The sequence below is a fragment of the Lytechinus pictus genome, chromosome 4 (assembly GCF_037042905.1).
Source record: "Lytechinus pictus isolate F3 Inbred chromosome 4, Lp3.0, whole genome shotgun sequence".
Taxonomy (NCBI): Eukaryota; Metazoa; Echinodermata; class Echinoidea; order Temnopleuroida; family Toxopneustidae; genus Lytechinus; species Lytechinus pictus.
This window is the reverse complement of record NC_087248.1, coordinates 27260330-27278943: the sequence shown is the minus strand read 5'-3', so window position 1 is coordinate 27278943 and position 18614 is coordinate 27260330. Positions and strand designations below refer to the sequence as shown.

The following is an 18614-nucleotide window of genomic DNA, read 5'->3' as shown; positions in this document are numbered from 1 at the left end:
TCCAAGGTCCTTTTGTTATCGCTGTTTCTGTTTTTAAATCATTGTTTCACCTTTTCTTAACCATAGTAAAGACACTTTGAAACGATGGATTTACCACAATAAAAACAAGGTTGTAACCACGGTTAAACCATGGTAGCCATGGTTTATCTACAATGAAACCATCGATTAACTGTGGCACATTATGGTTAAACCGTGGTATACAATGGTTAAACCATGGTTAGACAGTACTTTGACATGGTTTAACCATCATCATACAATATTGCACTAATGGTTAAAAGGTGGTTTTATATACCATATGATTGATCATGGTTTTACCGTGATTTGGGTTGTAATTATGTGGTTTGGCTGCTGTAAAACAATGGTTTCACCGTTTTCTAACCATGGTTTCACCTTCGCTTTACCATGGTTTTACCTACCCTTTACCATGGTTTTATACTTTCTTAACCATAGTTTCACCTTTTCTTAACCGTGGTTATAGTACGGTAAAAACACAGTTGTGACCATGGTTATGCCATGGTAATGTCATGGTAAGTGCGTTCCAATTTAACACCTTTTAACCATGGTTACCATGGTTTACCCATGCTAAACCTATAGTTTAACCGTGGTACACCATAGTTAAACCATGGCTAGACAGTACTTTGACATGGTTCAACCATCATCATACAATATTGCACTATGGTTAAAAGGTGGGTTTACCATACAATTGATTATGGTTTTACCGTGATTTGGGTTGTAATTATGTGGTTTGGCAGCTGTAAAACAATGGTTTCACCTTTTTCTAACCATGGTTTCACCTTCTCTTTACCATGGTTTTATACTTTCTTAACCATGGTTAAACTATGGTAAAAACATAATTGTGACCATGGTTATGCCATAGTAATGTCATGGTAAGTGCGTTCCAATTTAACACCTTTTAACCATGGTTACCATGGTTTACCCATGCTAAACCTATAGTTTAACCGTGGTAAACCATAGTTAAACCATGGCTAGACAGTACTTTGACATGGTTTAACCATCATCATACAATATTGCACTATGGTCAAAAGGTGGGTCTACCATACAATTGATTATGGTTTTACCGTGATTTGGGTTGTAATTATGTGGTTTGGCAGCTGTAAAACAATGGTTTCACCTTTTTCTAACCATGGTTTCACCTTCTCTTTACCATGGTTTTATACTTTCTTAACCATGGTTAAACTATGGTAAAAACATAATTGTGACCATGGTTATGCCATAGTAATGTCATGGTAAGTGCGTTCCAATTTAACACCTTTTAACCATGGTTACCATGGTTTACCCATGCTAAACCTATAGTTTAACCGTGGTAAACCATGGTTAAACCATGGCTAGACAGTACTTTGACATGGTTTAACCATCATCATACAATATTGCACTATGGTCAAAAGGTGGGTCTACCATACAATTGATTATGGTTTTACCGTGATTCGGGTTGTAATTATGTGGTTTGGCAGCTGTAAAACAATGGTTTCACCTTTTTCTAACCATGGTTTCACCTTCTCTTTACCATGGTTTTATACTTTCTTAACCATTGTTAAAATATGGTAAAAACACAGTTGTGACCATGGTTATGCCATAGTAATGTCATGGTAAGTGCGTTCCAATTTAACACCATTTAACCATGGTTACCATGGTTTACCCATGCTAAAGCTATAGTTTAACTATGGTTAAACACTAGTGCACCATGATTTCACCATAATTAAACCATATCTTACTATGGTTAAACTATGAAATTACTGTACGATGGATCCAATGCAAAACCATGGTTTTACCTTAACATCAAACCATGGTTTTTTTTTACAAGGGGTATACAAGCGCCAGAAGACGACTATGATTTCGAGTCGAACACGTGCATGTTGACATGGGCTTGGCACTGAATTAAGAAACGAGACCTATCGACCTAGCCTACCGGTAGTCTTCGACTTACGTAGAATTAGATAGTCTAGGCGGTGGCAGCCTTAGATCTAACAAATCTGCATACTTATTCCACTTTGTACAAAAGGATCATAATTTGAAGTTAAAACCTACCATTTTCACAGAAAGCATGGTTAAAAGTCTCGGCAAGAGTTCGATATGCACGTACCGCCCAAGCAAGCAAAACTAATTCACGACGAAATTTGCGGCGAAATTCGAAACGAAATTCACGACGAAACTTGGTGACATCGTGAATATCGCGGAATTGGCGACGTCGTTGATTTCGTCGCAAATTTCGTCGTCAATATTCGCGATTTTGTCTATTTGCGATGTCCCTTCAGGACCACCATACTTCTTACACAATAAGCACGCAAAGAGTATACAGATTCGACTCAAAATTGATCCAAGTTAGCATGGTATTAAGAATTTTAGATCAGCCTCGTGAGTCAGATGATCCGATCGATAATGACTCGTTTCTCACTGCCGTGCGATCAGTTGCGATCAACGCCACGATTTGCCTTTCGTTACTGATCGCGATTTTTTTTTGGGACCATTCAACATTTTATTCTATACGATCAATACGATTGCCACGACTGATCTGATATGATCAAATACGATCACTACGATCAAGAGCACAGTTTAAATCGTGGGGCGAATCGTGAAAATGGAAACTACACTGCAAAAACGCCGGTGTTTATGAGCCTGGGCCCGTATTCCATAAACGAGATAAGCTTTTTGCTTAAGTCTTAGCAATTTGTCTTAGCATTTTGCTTGTCTAAGAAATCTTCCCTAACGATATTCTATAAACTTTAAGACATTTGTCTCAAGTCAGACGATATGGCTAAGCCAAAGTCTCAAAGTCAAATTCTATGACCTTCTAAACTGCTGCAGGGGTGACTGCAACAAAATAGCAAAAATGTCATTGAAGTTGTTTTTTCTTAACAAGTTTGATTTTATTGAAACTAATTACAACTATTGTAGTAAAAGAAGAGCATTCATCACCCATATATGGTAAGAATTCTTTATTCAGAGTATTCTATATTTTGTTAATTACCAAAACATTTCAATCCCAAACCGAGTGACTTGCACAGTTTTTTATGTATCAGTCCCATTCATTACTTTTCATGTATTGTTTGTCAAAATCTAAATGGGATAGGGTAGATTCCTCTCGACATCTTTATTCTACTTCAGTTGAAGTAGACCTAGGGTCTAAGGGAAAACATTTGTAACTTTTGAGACTAGTCTTGGGTCTAACATTAGGCCTAGATCTAGCCTAGGCCCAAGATCTACAACTAATATCCGTCTGTTTGGAGGAGAATTGAACATTGTTTTTACTTTTTACTTTCCTGAAGGCTGAAGCAAAACGTAACTTTGTTAGTCTAGTGCCGTAGTGGAGCAACTGAGACTGAAGCTACATACTCGGCCTAGATCTAACGATAGACCTATATTAGTATTGGTCTAGGCCTAGAACATGCAGGACTTAGCCTGGCTTAGCCTTAAGACAGGGATAGATCTATCTAGATCTACATGTAGGTCTAGAATAGATCTGACTTAGACCAAAAGCTTCAGTCTCCGACTGTATTTTGGTTGTTCCGCTATTTTAGTATTACGAGTACCGTAAGGGCACTAGTATTCAACCCGTTTGGAGAGTTTCCTCAAATATATAGAAATATAGAATTTACCTGAATTTCAGACCCGTCTTATTTCCAAGAGCAAATGCTGGTGATTCTTTTTCCGTTATTTTTTTCTTCAACCAGTTGACTGTCTGCGCGGGCGATCGAATTATACGGCGACGAATTTTGGTACTAGTATTCAACCCGTCGGTACTAGTATTCAACCTAGCGATGAAAGATGGCCCTGTCTCTCAATCTGCCCTTGTCCCATCCGACTATGGACTAGACCATTTGAGATGAGACCAAACAGGGAATTAATCAAAGCCAGAGACTTACATAGATCTACATCTAATTTAGCAATCTAAACCCTTTTGAGATTTGCTATCAATCCTCACTAGGTTGAATACTAGTACCATTCAGTGCAAAAGGCCATCGCCGCATAATTCAATCCTCCGCGCATACAGTCGACAGATTGACAAAGAAAATATCGACAACAGATTACCCTGGAAATAACAAAGGTATGAAAGTAAGATAAATTCCCTATTTCTAAATATTTTGGGGAATATGTCAAAATCTTTGAATTATGCCGGGTTGAATACTAGTACCCATACGGTACGACACTAAACAGTCTAACGTTACGTTGGCCTAGTCTCACCAATGTGATATGACAGTAAATGTCAGAAACTTTTAAATAAATCCCCAGAAACGACGGTTATTCCTGTCAACAGTGCTAGATATATCGCTATGCATTGCTTGCCAACTATGCCTAAAGTTAGATCTAGGCCTAGTCCTAGTAGTAGTCTAGATATCTATCTAGATCTACTCCTGCTTTAAGCCTTTAGGTCCATCTGTTTGTTTGGAGTTTTTATTTTATACATTTTGAGGACTTGTTTAGATCTAGGTTTCCAGGACTAGAAAACAGGCCTAAACCTAGACCAACACTGGCAACAGCTCAGTCTAGACTAGGGCCTAGATTTATATAAGAATTTAGATCTAATTCTAGGGCCTAGGGCTAGGCGGCCTAGCCTGTGCTTTCTTCTATTCATTCTAGATTTTATTTCTAGCCTATCCGGTAGCCCTAACGTTAGGACTGGCTGATCTAGTCTACTGTTTGATCTAGAAATCTCTAACCTAGGCCTAGATCTAGACTAAATGACTTACTCACTTAGACTAAAAGTTAGACCCTATCTAGATCTAGAACTAGGCCTATACCAATCTAGGTGTACATAGGGTCATAGTAATAGGTGTAGATCTAGAGACTTGTAGACTCTATCTCAATGTAGATTCTAGATCTAAAAATAGTAAATGTAGGCTAGATCTAGTCTAGTTCTACTCATCTAACGTTAGGCCTGAGAAAGGAAGTAGGCTAGGGATCTAGCATTGGGTTATTTCTAGGACTAAAGAATCTTGATCTAGGCTTAGATCTAAACTAGGGGCTGTAGTTCGAAATCTTGAGGTCTAGCCCCCCCCCCCCCAAAAAAAAAAAAAAAAAAAAAAAAAAAAAACTAGAACTAAGCCCTCAGCTACATGTAGTTCTCTATGTAGCCAAACAAAAGTTAGCATTGACCATTGTCTTAATCTTTTTTGGCGTATACATGTAGTTATATATCATACAAACACATATTTTGATGAATGAGAAAATGTGTCTTGCAGATTATTTTAGCTCAAAACCTACATTTCATGGACATATAGGCCCCTAGGCCAATGTCATAAAATGAAGAAGTAGTTCAATACACATCATGCTGTTTACACATTTATTGATCTGATATGCTGTTACCATGGCAACAAATTTTCAAATAAATGTCTTGCAGATCTACACCTCAAAATCAATGTGTGAGCCAACTTTTATAAGAATTGGTAAAACTAATAAAGGGATTCAAACCACAAGATTTTCACCTAATTTCTTTATATAATATGTTGTTACCATAGCAACACGAATTCTGATACAGGCAAAAGTATATCTTAGACATCTTCAACTCAAGACTATTGTGTGCGCCAACATTTTAGGAGAATTGACCAGTTGAAAACTGATAAAGTAATTCAAATTACAAGATTTTCATCTAGTTTTTGTTATTTTATTTGTTGCCATGGCAACGCAATTTTTTATAAAGGCATAAAATATACTTTGCACATCTTCACATCAAGACTAACGTTTGTGCCACATTTCATGAGAATTGATTAAAAACTGAAGAAGTCGTTGGAACTGCAAGATTTTTACATAATTTTTGCCCTAATATACCGTTACCATGGCAACACAATTTCCGACACATGCGAAAATGTGTCTTGCACATCTTTACCTCAAGACTTATGTCTGTGGCAAACATCATGAGAAGTGGTTAAAATATTGTAAACTTGTTAAAACCACAAATTTTTCACCTAATTTTCGTTATTTAATATGTTGTTACCATGGCAACGCAATTTTTGTATATAGGCATAAAATATGTTTTGCACATCTTCACATCAAGACTAATGTTTGTGCCACATTTCATGAGAATTGGTTAAAAACTGAGGAAGTAGATGGAATAGCAAGATTTATACATAATTTTTGTCATAATATACTGTTACCATGGCAACACAATTTCCGACACATGCAAAATTGTGTCTTGCACATCTTTTCCTCAAATCCAATGTGTGAGCCAACTTTCATGAGAATTGGTAGAAAACCGATGAAGTAATTTAAATTTTAAATTTTGGCCATAATATACTGTTACCATGGCAACACAATTTCTGAAAAAGCAAAAAAAAAATTCTTACACCTCCTTACCTTAAGACCAATATGTGTTCCAAATTTCATGAAAATTGGTTAAAAACTGAGGAAGTAGCTCGAAATGCAATATAGGTATAAATTCTTTAAAAAAATTGGCCATGATTTGTTGGATTTAAACGTTGTCTTAAAGCAATTAAGACAACTCACAACTGTCTTAAAGTTAGGGCAAAATTCTTAGCCATGTAGAATTTATGAAATACAGACTCTGCATATATAAGAAAAGTTACTTAGCCATTCATCCTAAATCTGTCTTAGTCGCGCAAAAATTCTTAGCCAAATTCTTAGACAAAATTCTTAGCCAATTCTTTATGGAATACGCGTTTTGGCTAAGAATTTTGTCTTAGACAGAAAACTAAGACAAAATGCTTAGATTTTTGACTTAAGCATGCTTATCTCGTTTATGGAATACGGGCCCAGGGGCCGATTGCACGAAAGGGTCTTTCCAAGGACCGTCTTTCGTGTCGCCCATCTTTTATGATACGCCATGTGAAACGCATTTCAAATAAATTATCTGCAAATATATTTTATTTGTCCGTTAAAATAAACAAAATATTTGTTTATAAAATGATGTGATATCTCATGAAATTGTATAAAATTTGATTAAAAAGCAAGCTTACGAATTTTATTTGTTTATCATAAATTTCAGAAACACCCCGCTTATAGCGCATCATAAAAGATGGGCGACACGAAAGACGGTCCTTGGGAAGACCCTTTCGTGCAATCGGCCCCTGGTATCTATATCGGTCCACACCAGAGAGGTGTTGAAACAACACCGGTTTGGTTTTAGGCTAACACCAATTTGGCATTTAAGCAATGGTGTTATACCAATAACGGTTTGATTATTAACTGGTTTTGTTTCAGCGCTTCTCTAGCTGGTGTGGACCGATGTCGATACCGGGCTGGTGTTAAATCAACACCGGTGTTTTTGCAGTGTAAGTATAATCAAGACGGGACCCAGGTTCATACTTATTCGGGGGTTAAGGTCTATTTACCATGATCGCAAGCGGAAACTTCTGTTCTGAAATTGTTTACATTCTTTTATTCCAAAATGCTTTGCCAACAAACTACAAGTTTGGGGGTCAAGTAGCAGTCAACTTGACCCAGTAGTCAAGAGTCAATATCAGAATATTCACCCTCCCGCAACTTGCGCTGAAGAAACGAAACAAGTCACTCTTAATAGTTCCTGCCACCAATACTGGTTCACGATCGTTTTATTCCGCATCCCCTCATATCAACTCTGGAACAATCTACCACAAAGTAACAAGCGGATTCAACAGAGACATTCAAATCCATGTTAAAAATCTACCTTTTTTGTTAAAAAAACATTTCCCTTCGCATTTGAAGCCCCTCAACTGTCTACCAGGTGCCGTGGAACCGGGGGGGGGGGGGGCTTCAGCCCCCCACTTTTTTCCAAAACAGTGTACAAAAACGTAAAATTGAATGATTGTGATGTTTAGCATGGTCAGCCCCCCCCCCCCCACTTTGAAAATCGTTCCGCGGCCCCTGTCTACAGTACAGTCTACTGTGAACTGTACAATTAACTTATTTATTTTTATTCATTTCTTTCGCTGACATTCCTTCGCTCTTTCTATTTTCTCCTCAGCGCTTAGAGACATATTTTTTGATAAGCGCTGTACAATCAATTCCTCTTATACTCATTAGTCTTTGGGCGCAGTGTGCCATAATAAAATAGCATCAATTCGACACCTTGGCGGTGATTCAAAGCTATTTTGGAGGTTTTTTTTTTTAAAGAACGCGGCTATAGAATATGAATAATCACATATTGCCTAAAACAAATATTCACTTCTAAAGATTTTGTAATTATTTTTTTTCTGTAAATAGTGTTACGTTCACTAAATGCGACTTCAGTTATCTGAATCAGTAATGCGAAGAATAATTACTGCATTTGATGTACAAATATTGTGATTTGGTTTAAATTATTGTTTAATCATCATGAAAATTGCATTATTTGGTGCTAACCTTTGTAAGCATTTTCCTAATATATAAGCCCATTGCCATAATTTTGTTTATATATGTGATGTAGTGTTTTATAAATGCGATTCAACTCAATAAACGATTTTACGAACTGGTCAACTGGTTCTCGTATAGGCCTACTCTTCAGATTTGCTTTCATCAATTAGCTAATGTCTATAAAGATGAAACCCGATTTTACTGAATCGTCATGACTCCATCTTCCCCCCGGGGGGGGGGGGGGCAGTCAAATATATTGCTGTACACATGTATGACAAAAAAAAAAACGCGTTTAAAGGGGGTGTTTTCAGTTTTGGACGAGGGCCGGCCGCGCGTGCGCTCGATAAGGATATCAAAAACACCGATTTTCAAGAAAAGGGTTTTGAAAGAATGGTCTATGAAACTTTTTTTAAAGACTAGCCAAACGTGTTTAGGGTATGTTTTTTGCCCAAGCCTTTTCCCCAGGGTCATATTCTGGCGACAACTGGTTTAGGGGCCAAAATGTGTAAGCCCGCGAAAAACTTGTTCAGGGGGTTATTTTGCACACAGAGAAAAAACTCATTTAGGAGGTGTTTGGAAATAATTTGTTTGCGCATGTGTACAGCAATACATGTGACTGCCCCCCCCCCCCCCCTGGGACTCCATCCTACATCAGAGTGAGGGAGAGAGCCTGAATCGAGCCTGACGTATCTAGGAAAACCAACACCCGGGGATATTACGAGAATTGCGCCCATTTAACATGCATTTTTAACGCTAGAGACTTTTGTTGGAAGCAGGGCCGCCCCCTTGCATTATCTGTCCCGACGAGCGCCGAAAATCACAACCCTTTCCCATATTTTTTTTGCGCTAGTGGCTCCATTGAATGCTCAACAGTACCAGAGGGGAGGGGGAGGGGTCTAAGGGAGGGACCCCCTGCCACAACCAAGTTCCACAACCAAGAATAAAGAAGAATAAAAATTAAATGATAAATATGAAATGATCTTCTGGCCGGATATTATTTTCAATCAAATCTGTAACTATTTTTTTTCTTTATGAAAAGGTCAAATTTGTTGCTTGCTCGGTTCGCTCGCTCGCGGCTATAGAGAGTTATATGCCCTACTATATGGGTCTAAGGGAGGGACCCCCCTGCCACAACCAAGTTCCACAACCAAGAATAAAGAAGAATAAAAATTAAATGATAAATATGAAATGATCTTCTGGCCGGATATTATTTTCAATCAAATCTGTAACTATTTTTTTTCTTTATGAAAAGGTCAAATTTGTTGCTTGCTCGGTTCGCTCGCTCGCGGCTATAGAGAGTTATATGCCCTACTATATGTGTTTCTCCTTCAAAATATTTGACTCGTTATGCCACTGCTCACTATGCAGATTACCATCTTTCAAGGGCCTTTTTGATTTTTTTCTCATGCCCCCCCCCCCTCTACATTTACATCGTGTTTTTTTTTTTACACCCGTTGTCGTCAGCGCCCCAAGTCCCGGGCCCCTTTGCATGCAGCCCCACCTTAAGATACGCCACATCCTGGGTGGATCCTCTTAATATTCCCACTGGCATCGTGATGCTTGTCACTGCCACGTTAAAATGTTTGTCATCGCCAGAAATACCGTGATGAAATATCACGGTACGTCGATGAATGAGGGTGATCACGGGGGAAAGTCGAGGTCGTTGAACCCCACGCTGCATGGCCAATATCTAAAGAAATGGGATATGACTGTGATGGTAATGCAGCCCAATATTTAAAGAAGATGGTAAACTGCCGATTGGTCAACATCCATTTCGTCTACTCACCTTTTCGTCTTACCCCCACATGGTCTTATCCTTGTTTGTTTACAACTATAGGTAGCCAAAAAAAAAAAAAATCGAAAAAAAAATCGGAAAAAAATAACAAATTTTATCATAGATTTTAACTTTAAGTAAATACCACGTTTCAACATTTGTTCTCCTTTTATTTCCTTTTATCCCCTTCGTTGGTAGTAGAATCCCTCATCTGTATGCCAGCAAGACTAACTGTACCTGTGAAAAAGAGATTGGTGATATTTTGGTGATAAAGGAGAGCCTCGGTTTCAGTAAAATTTAGGTGGGGGTTCAAATTAAGAACAGGGCCCTGTCCACGAAGAATTATTATATTGTTACCATGGTTACGGGGGGTGCTGGGCATTGTCACAGTAACTCAAATAAAAATATATAATCCTCCGTGGCCAGGTCCATGACCATGAATAACAGAAAAATACCTCAACAGGTGGAAATTCCATTTTTGGAGCCGATTGTGATTCGGTGATGAGCTTGTTCATTGTCAAATCTGAAAAAAACTCCGAAATATTGTATTATTCCTACAATAAACAAAAATAGAATAATGAGTTACATCGTCAATTCGTGCATGAAAATTATCATATTGGTTTTGCGAAAAAGAAGCGAGCTTTAAAATGTCTTAACTTTCTTATTTTATCTTAAATTTTGATAAGGTTATGGTTGTCTGCTTTATTTTCCGTTCAACCTAACGCCATATTAATTGGCGCCTCCCCCAAGGCAAGTGAGGGTTTCGCCAGCCCCCTCTTATTGCCATCTGCTACTCGTATGATTATTGATCCTGAATATTGTATCATTGTTGCTATAAATAATTCGGGATGATTAGGCCTACCTAGCAGTCTTGTTTCAGGGGGCGGGGGCTTTTAAGGCCACGGATTCCAAAATTTTCAGCCGCCCAAACGGGGGGGGGGGGGGGGGAGAGAAATAAAAGCAAAGGGGAAAAGGGTGAAATATGACATGATTCAAGAATATTATGTCAAAATCTATCATAAAATTATTATTGCAAATCCGAAAGGTCAAAATTTCTGATCAATCGCTCGCTTCGCTCTCTCGCAGCCGTTTTTATCTTTAACCTTTGCCCCATGCGCCATGTCTGCCCCTTATTTTGTCTTTACGCCACGGGCAGTATCTGAAATAAGAATCAAATATTTCTACCTTCCTGATCACTTTAACCTCTTTAAAATACATCAGTAGCATCCTGGTTGAACTACATATCTCTCAATTTCATGGGCATGATATATCTCTATTCTACTCGAGCAGTAAACAAACTTGGCTCAATTTAAAACATCATTAATGGAATGGCTCTATCTATCAAAGGCTTTCCCCCGACAACTGTTGCCCGGGATATCGGTGCTACATGCAACGACAGCCCTCTTTGCGCGGGGCTTTTGATGTTCGCCGCGCCCCACTCTCGACGTCATCCGCTGTTAACACCAACCAGGAGCCCGGCGCAGCCGACAGCCCTTCTCTCCCAAACGGCTCCTCAAATCGGCGCCGTATCTTTTTCCAAGTTATCAATTTAACCCAATTTTCGGCGTACAAGCGCCTTGACCGCTACTTTGTTACCCTTTGTTGTCATTTTGTTTCCATTTGTTTCCGCAATATTGACTCTCTCTCTCTCCCTCTCTCTCGTACCTCTCGAATCAAAAAGAAAGAGGGAAAGAAGGGGATGTGGTTTTTTGGTCAAAATGGAAAATCTTGGTAGAAAGGAGTAAAATGGGACCGATCAACGGTCTGCCAATGAAGATGTTGACCTTAATCATGAACTTTGTGCCACAAGGGAGATTGAAATGGAACGAACTGTGATTGTAAAACACTACCCGAGTTGGCAAGAGATAATATAAAAGAGATGTATGCTTGGGGGACAGAGATGAATACAGGCATGGGAGTAGAAGAGGAAGTTCATCCTGAAGAAAAAAAAAATGTTGTAAAAATATCAAAACATAATAAAAAAATACTGGTAAAGGCTTGAGGAAAATCCCTTATAATTTTAGAAATTTATTAGAATTGTGTTATATTTGAGCTGCAAGGTATGTTTGATCTCTGAGGATTTTCATGGTTTTCAACGGCTTGAGTAAATGCATTTTCTTCGGGATTTTCTTCCATAAATATTGGTTACATTTTGAAATACACTCGTTGAAGACCAAACAACAATTAAAAAACTGGCGAACAGATGGCATGGCCCCCAAGCCCCCCCCCCCACCCCCCAAAAAAAATCTACGACAAGAAATGAAAAGAGAAAAAGAAAGAAAAGGAAAGATAGAAGGGTGATATATTATATTATTATTTTTTTTTTTAATGTCAAAATCTATCACAAAATTAGAGTTTTGTAATAAAAAATGTTGATTTTTTTACTCGCTCGCTTCACTCGCTCGTAGCTTTTTTCAAATTTTACGATACGGTGTAACTGGCCCCTCAAAATTTTTGGTTCATTGTGCCACTTGATATTGCACATAGTACACAGTGTGATATGAATTAAGTTGTATTTTGGCAATTTAAGCATATATTTTTGCATCGTAGGCCTACTAGATCATGAGTTCTTTGACATAATTTGTTGGATTCATCTTTGTCTCCCCATGGACTTTGGTCTCCCTTCCCTTTCGTTCGCCTTTCTCATTAAATTCTATCTATCCCAGACTCGTTCCCACCCTCTTCATTTCTACGGTATATTTCATCTTGCTCTTTTCCCTCCCTTCCTTTTAATCTCCTTTCCTGTCCCTGTTTGTCTATTTTTCTGCTTCTCTCTGTTCTTCTTCTCATCGTTCTTTTAATTTTTCCTTCATATTATTCAGATTCATTCTCTACCTCTTCCTCCTCTTCTCATCATACTTCTTGTTTTATGGAAAGTGTAGGAGGGAGGGTTTCGCTAGAGCCAGGCATGCTGAATAAAAGACAATATATCACCGAAGTGATGTCACATTGTTTTTCATTTCAGCGTCTTTATACAAAACATGGACGGGGCATGATGAAAAACACGACCCACATTTTGTGGGAATCAGCTAGGCCATTAGGACCCCAAGATATTACCTTATTAATACATTATTAACACCATATAAACGGATGCGAAGGGAAAGGGATTGAGGGGGGGGGGGTTAAGGGACGGGGGAGAGGCCCCAGAATTTAGGTGTTTTCATTCTCTGTTTCTTACTTCTCTTCTGACCTTATCGGGGGAAACCCCGGTGTGGTGGTCGACTGCCCTCTCGCGTCGGGTACACAAGCATACCTGCCAACCTACAACCAACAAAAGTATTCTTAGAAGAAAAAAAAAAAAAATTTGACAAAAAGAAGAGTAATTTTAAACATTTGGCTCAACATAAAAATCGCCAGCCTGTTGTAGTGAGATTGGTGAAAAAACATGTGAAATTACTCTACTTGAAAACTTGATAATTAACCCTTTTAAACATGTGCTCATAGACGAGAATTTACTTGTTCTTTCCATGCAACAAGTTTAATACTGGCCCGACAGTGATTTTTACTGGTCTGGGACTGTCGGACCGGCGCTATAGTGTCACACGTTGTGTATAATACATACTCCATGATCAGAAAAAAGTAACAAATAATACAAAAAAGTATTGGTGTATTCATAGCAAAAAAAGAGAGGAACAAATACTCTAAAAAGGGAACGGTTGGTATGTCTGCACAAGTACTAACAAGGGGGGGGGGGGGGAGATCGCTATCCGAAGGGGTGACACGATATTGGCTCCTGCATCAATTGCTCCGGACTTCGTCTAAGATTAAGATTTAATATGGTTTCATGTTAGGCTTCGGGTAGGGTATAGTGTTAAACCTAGGATTGAAAAGTTGGTCATTCGATTTGTGAGTGGAATTTACCGCGGAGCAGTTGTTGCCGGAGCAAGTGTCATGGCATCATAATTATGGAGGAGAGACATGTGGGTCATACAGTGATTCTGTTCCCTTTTCGCCTCCCAGGCACAGGTGACGCCAAACAAATATGTTTTCCTTTCTCATTGAAAATACAAAGTTAAAACAAATTTAGTTGAAAAAAAAAAGCGGGGGGGGGGTGGGCGGTTGATACCTGGTTGACATTGTTCATATATACTTATATTGTATCTACATGTACACATATTATGTTAGTAAAATATTCACATCAATTGTAACATTCTCTACAACATTTGCATGAAAGGGAATAAAAATATTTTTTACAGGTAGTACATGTACTTGCAAATTTTCTGGAAAAAATGAATGTGGGAATCAAATATTTTCACCAGGGTCAAGAATTCTATTTTCAATTTCATTGAAAAATGGCAATACAGATTAATTAGAAAGATAAACAAGACGTTTATTTTTTTATTCATAATTTATTTTGTATCATTACATCATGTGTGTCACACATTATTATTATTAGTAGTAGTACAGTTCAGTTCAGTTTGGTTTATTTTCATATCTCATAAAATATCAAATACATTGTACAATGTAACGTCCATCGAAAGACAGTAAATCATTGTACAATACATCAACATAATTCATAATAAATCAGACAAATGTTATACAATTGAACGTTTGGATTGGAGACAGATATATCAATAAGATGAGAATATGAAGGGCAAAACTATTTAAAAAGCAGAGCTTGTAATTTATAGTTTCCCTAATAATTAAATATAAGTAATTGTCAACTTGTTTCAATATCAATATGTGAAGAAAAAAAATAATAAAAAACGAGAAAAGGAAGGAGACAAAAAGAAAAAAAATACAAAGGGAGGTGGACTAACAATAGTTAAGAGGAACGTTTGTCTAGGGAGCCGATGAATTGTCATTTAGATATTTGTTTAAAATATAAATTTTCAATTTACGTTTCAATTACTACGTAGTAGTAGTACAACATATTTCATTGCATCTTTGTGAAAGTAAAAAAAAAAACACTACAAAACTGTTTTTAATGACATACGAGTCTTGATTAATGCCCTATATTTTCTTAAGGCATCTTTTTGGTAAAGTCAATCCTAATAATATAATACACTACAGAAACTTGTCAAACAACAATATCCAAAATACGATGTTGGCTAACAAAAAGATGGCTTTCTATTTTTTGCTCATTTTAACATTCCTCCATTCTTTATTTTTGTTATTTTACATGGCAGTATCTTTTCCTTCTTCAATTCATTCAAAATCAATTCATTTCTGTCTTAGGTTTCCTATTTTCATCTGGTAATTTATCTTTTCATTTATTTATGTATTAAATTATTCATTTATTTATTCACCCTTTTATTCATTTATATTTACATCCTGTATTACTGATTCCTTATTTAATTATTATTCATAAGAGTTCATGCTTAGCAGCCGAAAGAAACATATCCTAAAAAATTATATTGATATTTACATACATGGCATAACTTTAATAATAACTATTAAGGGTATACTATCAACCAGCACTATATATATATATATATCAAGGAATAAAACTAAACAATGTAATTCATGTATAGCTAAGTTAAGTCAAAGTGAAGTTAACATTTATTACATTAAGATGTTAATCTTCTATTATATTGTTCACCAACGTTGTTGTTCGTACTTAATTTTTTTAATCAACTTTATCTTTTATCAAGCACCCACTGGATAGGTTCAAATGATCTTCACTGACTACAGTAATGCATATTACTTTATTTGACCCTGGTAGTCCAGTGGGTGCTCAATCTATGCTCTGCTATATTCATTATTATGTTGTATTGCATTGTACAAATTGGATATATATCTATTTGCCGAAATTATTAAATTAATATTAACCACAATAATAACGATGATGATAATAATAATAATTAGTATTACATTACTAACAACAATAATATGAAAGTAAAGATATTGCATTACAATTCACAACATAAAGTCAAATTTTAAGGGTAACCTGTGTTTTTTTGTTTTTTTCTGGTCACACACCAGATCTAGCTTTTGCCTGAGGGTAAAGTGATACAACACAGAAACCAATTCACAAAGGTAGCTTAAAAGAAAGTATGGTTTTACCATGAGCATATAGAATATAAAATTCAGCTGTATGTTTAGTAAAGCACATTGATTAGCTCTATAGGCCTCCTTAAATTTAGCCTACCCAAAATGATTAAACCACATTCAATGTGTTTGCATCAAAGCTAATTTTTGGAAGCCCAAATTCACAAAATCGATTTATTCACACGAGTTGAAATAGAAGACAATGAACTATTACACTGACATGGTAAAGTAAAATAAAATGTGACAATAATAGCAAAACATCATTTATGCAAAAAGCACATTGCTATTTGTTTAGAAGAGTGTTCTGTGAAAGCAAATATATTGTACTGATTATCCTCGAACAGTATTACAAATGATGCATAGATGTGAGTGCGTCGGTAGGCTTTGTGAGCATAAGGTAACTATGGAACTGTTATTGTTAAACCCATGAGGCACAGCCGATTTGGTTTGGACTAGTTTCCATGGTTACCCCATGCTCACTAGTCCTACCGATGCACCAACAATCCTGTGTATTATTTGTTTTATAGAATGGTGGAATTTTTTTTGGCTAAAATCATCTTTTTTACAACCATGCATAAGTAATTACCGACGCATGGCTAGCCATGCATCCGGTAAATTTGCCATGCATAATGAATTAACGGACGCATGGCAAATTTACAGGGTGCATAGCTGGCCATGCGTTGATAATACACGCATGATACCCATTCTATAATTATTATTAAAAACAGAGCAAGACCAAGAGGTTACATGGTAAAATCTGTGTAAATTGAGAGTCAAACTGTTAGACAGAAATGCAAACGTTTGCACGCTCAATTTTAGTTAGGGAGCATTTCAGTATTATGAGAATCTACAACATTTTCTAACATACAAATATCAATAGACCAATGATAACTTTCAGTGGACCATTAATCGTGAACGCCAACATGGATTTTAGACCTCATTCTCATTTTTTTTTAAACTGGGGGTGCTGACGTAATTGTAATAAAATACCAAAGAAATACTGAGTAGTTGACGACATCAGTCCCCTCATTTTCATGCTGACCAGGATGTGCATAAAACTGTTTTGTGAACTCACGCAAAACTTAAAAATGTCAGAACTTTAATTTACACCCGATTTTGATGACATTTTCAGTTTTATGCTTGTTTGAAATCTCTCTTTTTATTCAAAGCAACATTTTGCTGGGGTGGACTTGAACTTAATACCTGTCACATTTTTCTACAGCGGCCGCACGTAGTATCATTTGTTTTATAAAATGTTGGATTTTTTGGGGCTAAATCATTTCTTTACAACCATGCATAAGTAATTACCAACGCATGGCTAGCCATGCATCCAGCAAGTCGAAAACAGCCATTTTATTCATTTCTATTCAAATAACCTAAAGTAATTGTAGCTGGTACTGCTAAAATGGCTGTTTTCTACTAGCCGTGCGGCTGTCGTAGAGCGAATGAGACTGAGGTATTAAGGTTTAATGCACAGGTTTCCCCATTGTTATGCCCTCCCCTGTGACATCAACTGAAACTACTCTACATCATACTAACCGCCCTTTCACACGGTAAAAAAAAATCATAACTTGAATTATGATGCCAGTGAAAAATAAGGCTTAGGACAAATTTTTAGCACGTGTGAAACCAAACTCGAATCACAAACGCTAATCACAATCACAAATTCAAATTCTCCTCCAAAGGTAATTCCATGTTTCACTCAAATTATAAATTTTGCGTGTGAAAGGCTTGACCTCAAAAACATCATTTGGGGGCGGAGCTTACGTGACCTTTTAAGCACTTCTGTAGATAATACGATTGTCATGCACTCGTCGTAGTTTGTATTTGCGATGCAGTGCTTTGGTCGACAAGTCACCAAGGACACTTACCGCCTTTGCTCGCGAATTCAGTTTTCGAGTGAGCGTGTGAAAGGTCCGATGATTCTAAAGATGAATTGCAATCATCATTACAATAATGATTCAAGATTCACGTGTGAAAAGGCCCATTTAACAAATCATTTAATGAACAAGGTTTAAATGATAATGTCTAGGTAGTGCTGGTCGATATTCAATTTCAAAGTTAATCAATTATCAGCAGCAAAATATTGTTGATAACACAACACATTGCTGTGTCTGAAAATTCATTATACGTTCTGAGTTGGTACTGAACAGCATTTTTGGTCAATAAAATAGTGATTAACTTGTCATAATTGCCAATATTGGGCATATTCCCGCAACATATCAACATAATCATAAAACCATTATTAAATATTTCTTCAATATCGCATAATTTTGATAATATCGAAATATCGCCCAGCACTGTCTTGGAATCATGATTGCACAAAGATTTGATACAAATTACACTCAGACCCAATCCTTTGGATTCTTTAAGATCTCCATCAGCTTCGCCTCTCTGCTGCCCTCTTGTGGCGAGTGCTTGTATTGCCATTTCTGTTGAGACAACAAGAAAGGTTGAGATATACTTTAAAGTTGTAATCTTCAACATAATTCAAATTGCCGGTTTTCGATATGAAAAGTTATTTATAGCTTAGCTTTCCTTCTGCGGTCTCTGTTCAGACACAAAG

At 37.0% G+C, this 18614-nt stretch overlaps 1 protein-coding gene across 1 annotated transcript in view; it reads right to left on the bottom strand.

Annotated features, from left to right (window-relative positions):
• Positions 1-14386: 14386 nt before the first annotated feature.
• Positions 14387-18614, bottom strand: part of LOC129258756 (oxygen-dependent coproporphyrinogen-III oxidase-like) — a 33874-nt gene continuing 29646 nt past the window's right edge. Inside the window, exon 15 of the mRNA XM_064098756.1 lies at positions 14387-18480. Within this exon, the coding sequence (XP_063954826.1) occupies positions 18394-18480 (87 nt within the window). The 3' untranslated portion in view covers positions 14387-18393. The remainder of the gene's footprint in view (positions 18481-18614) is intronic.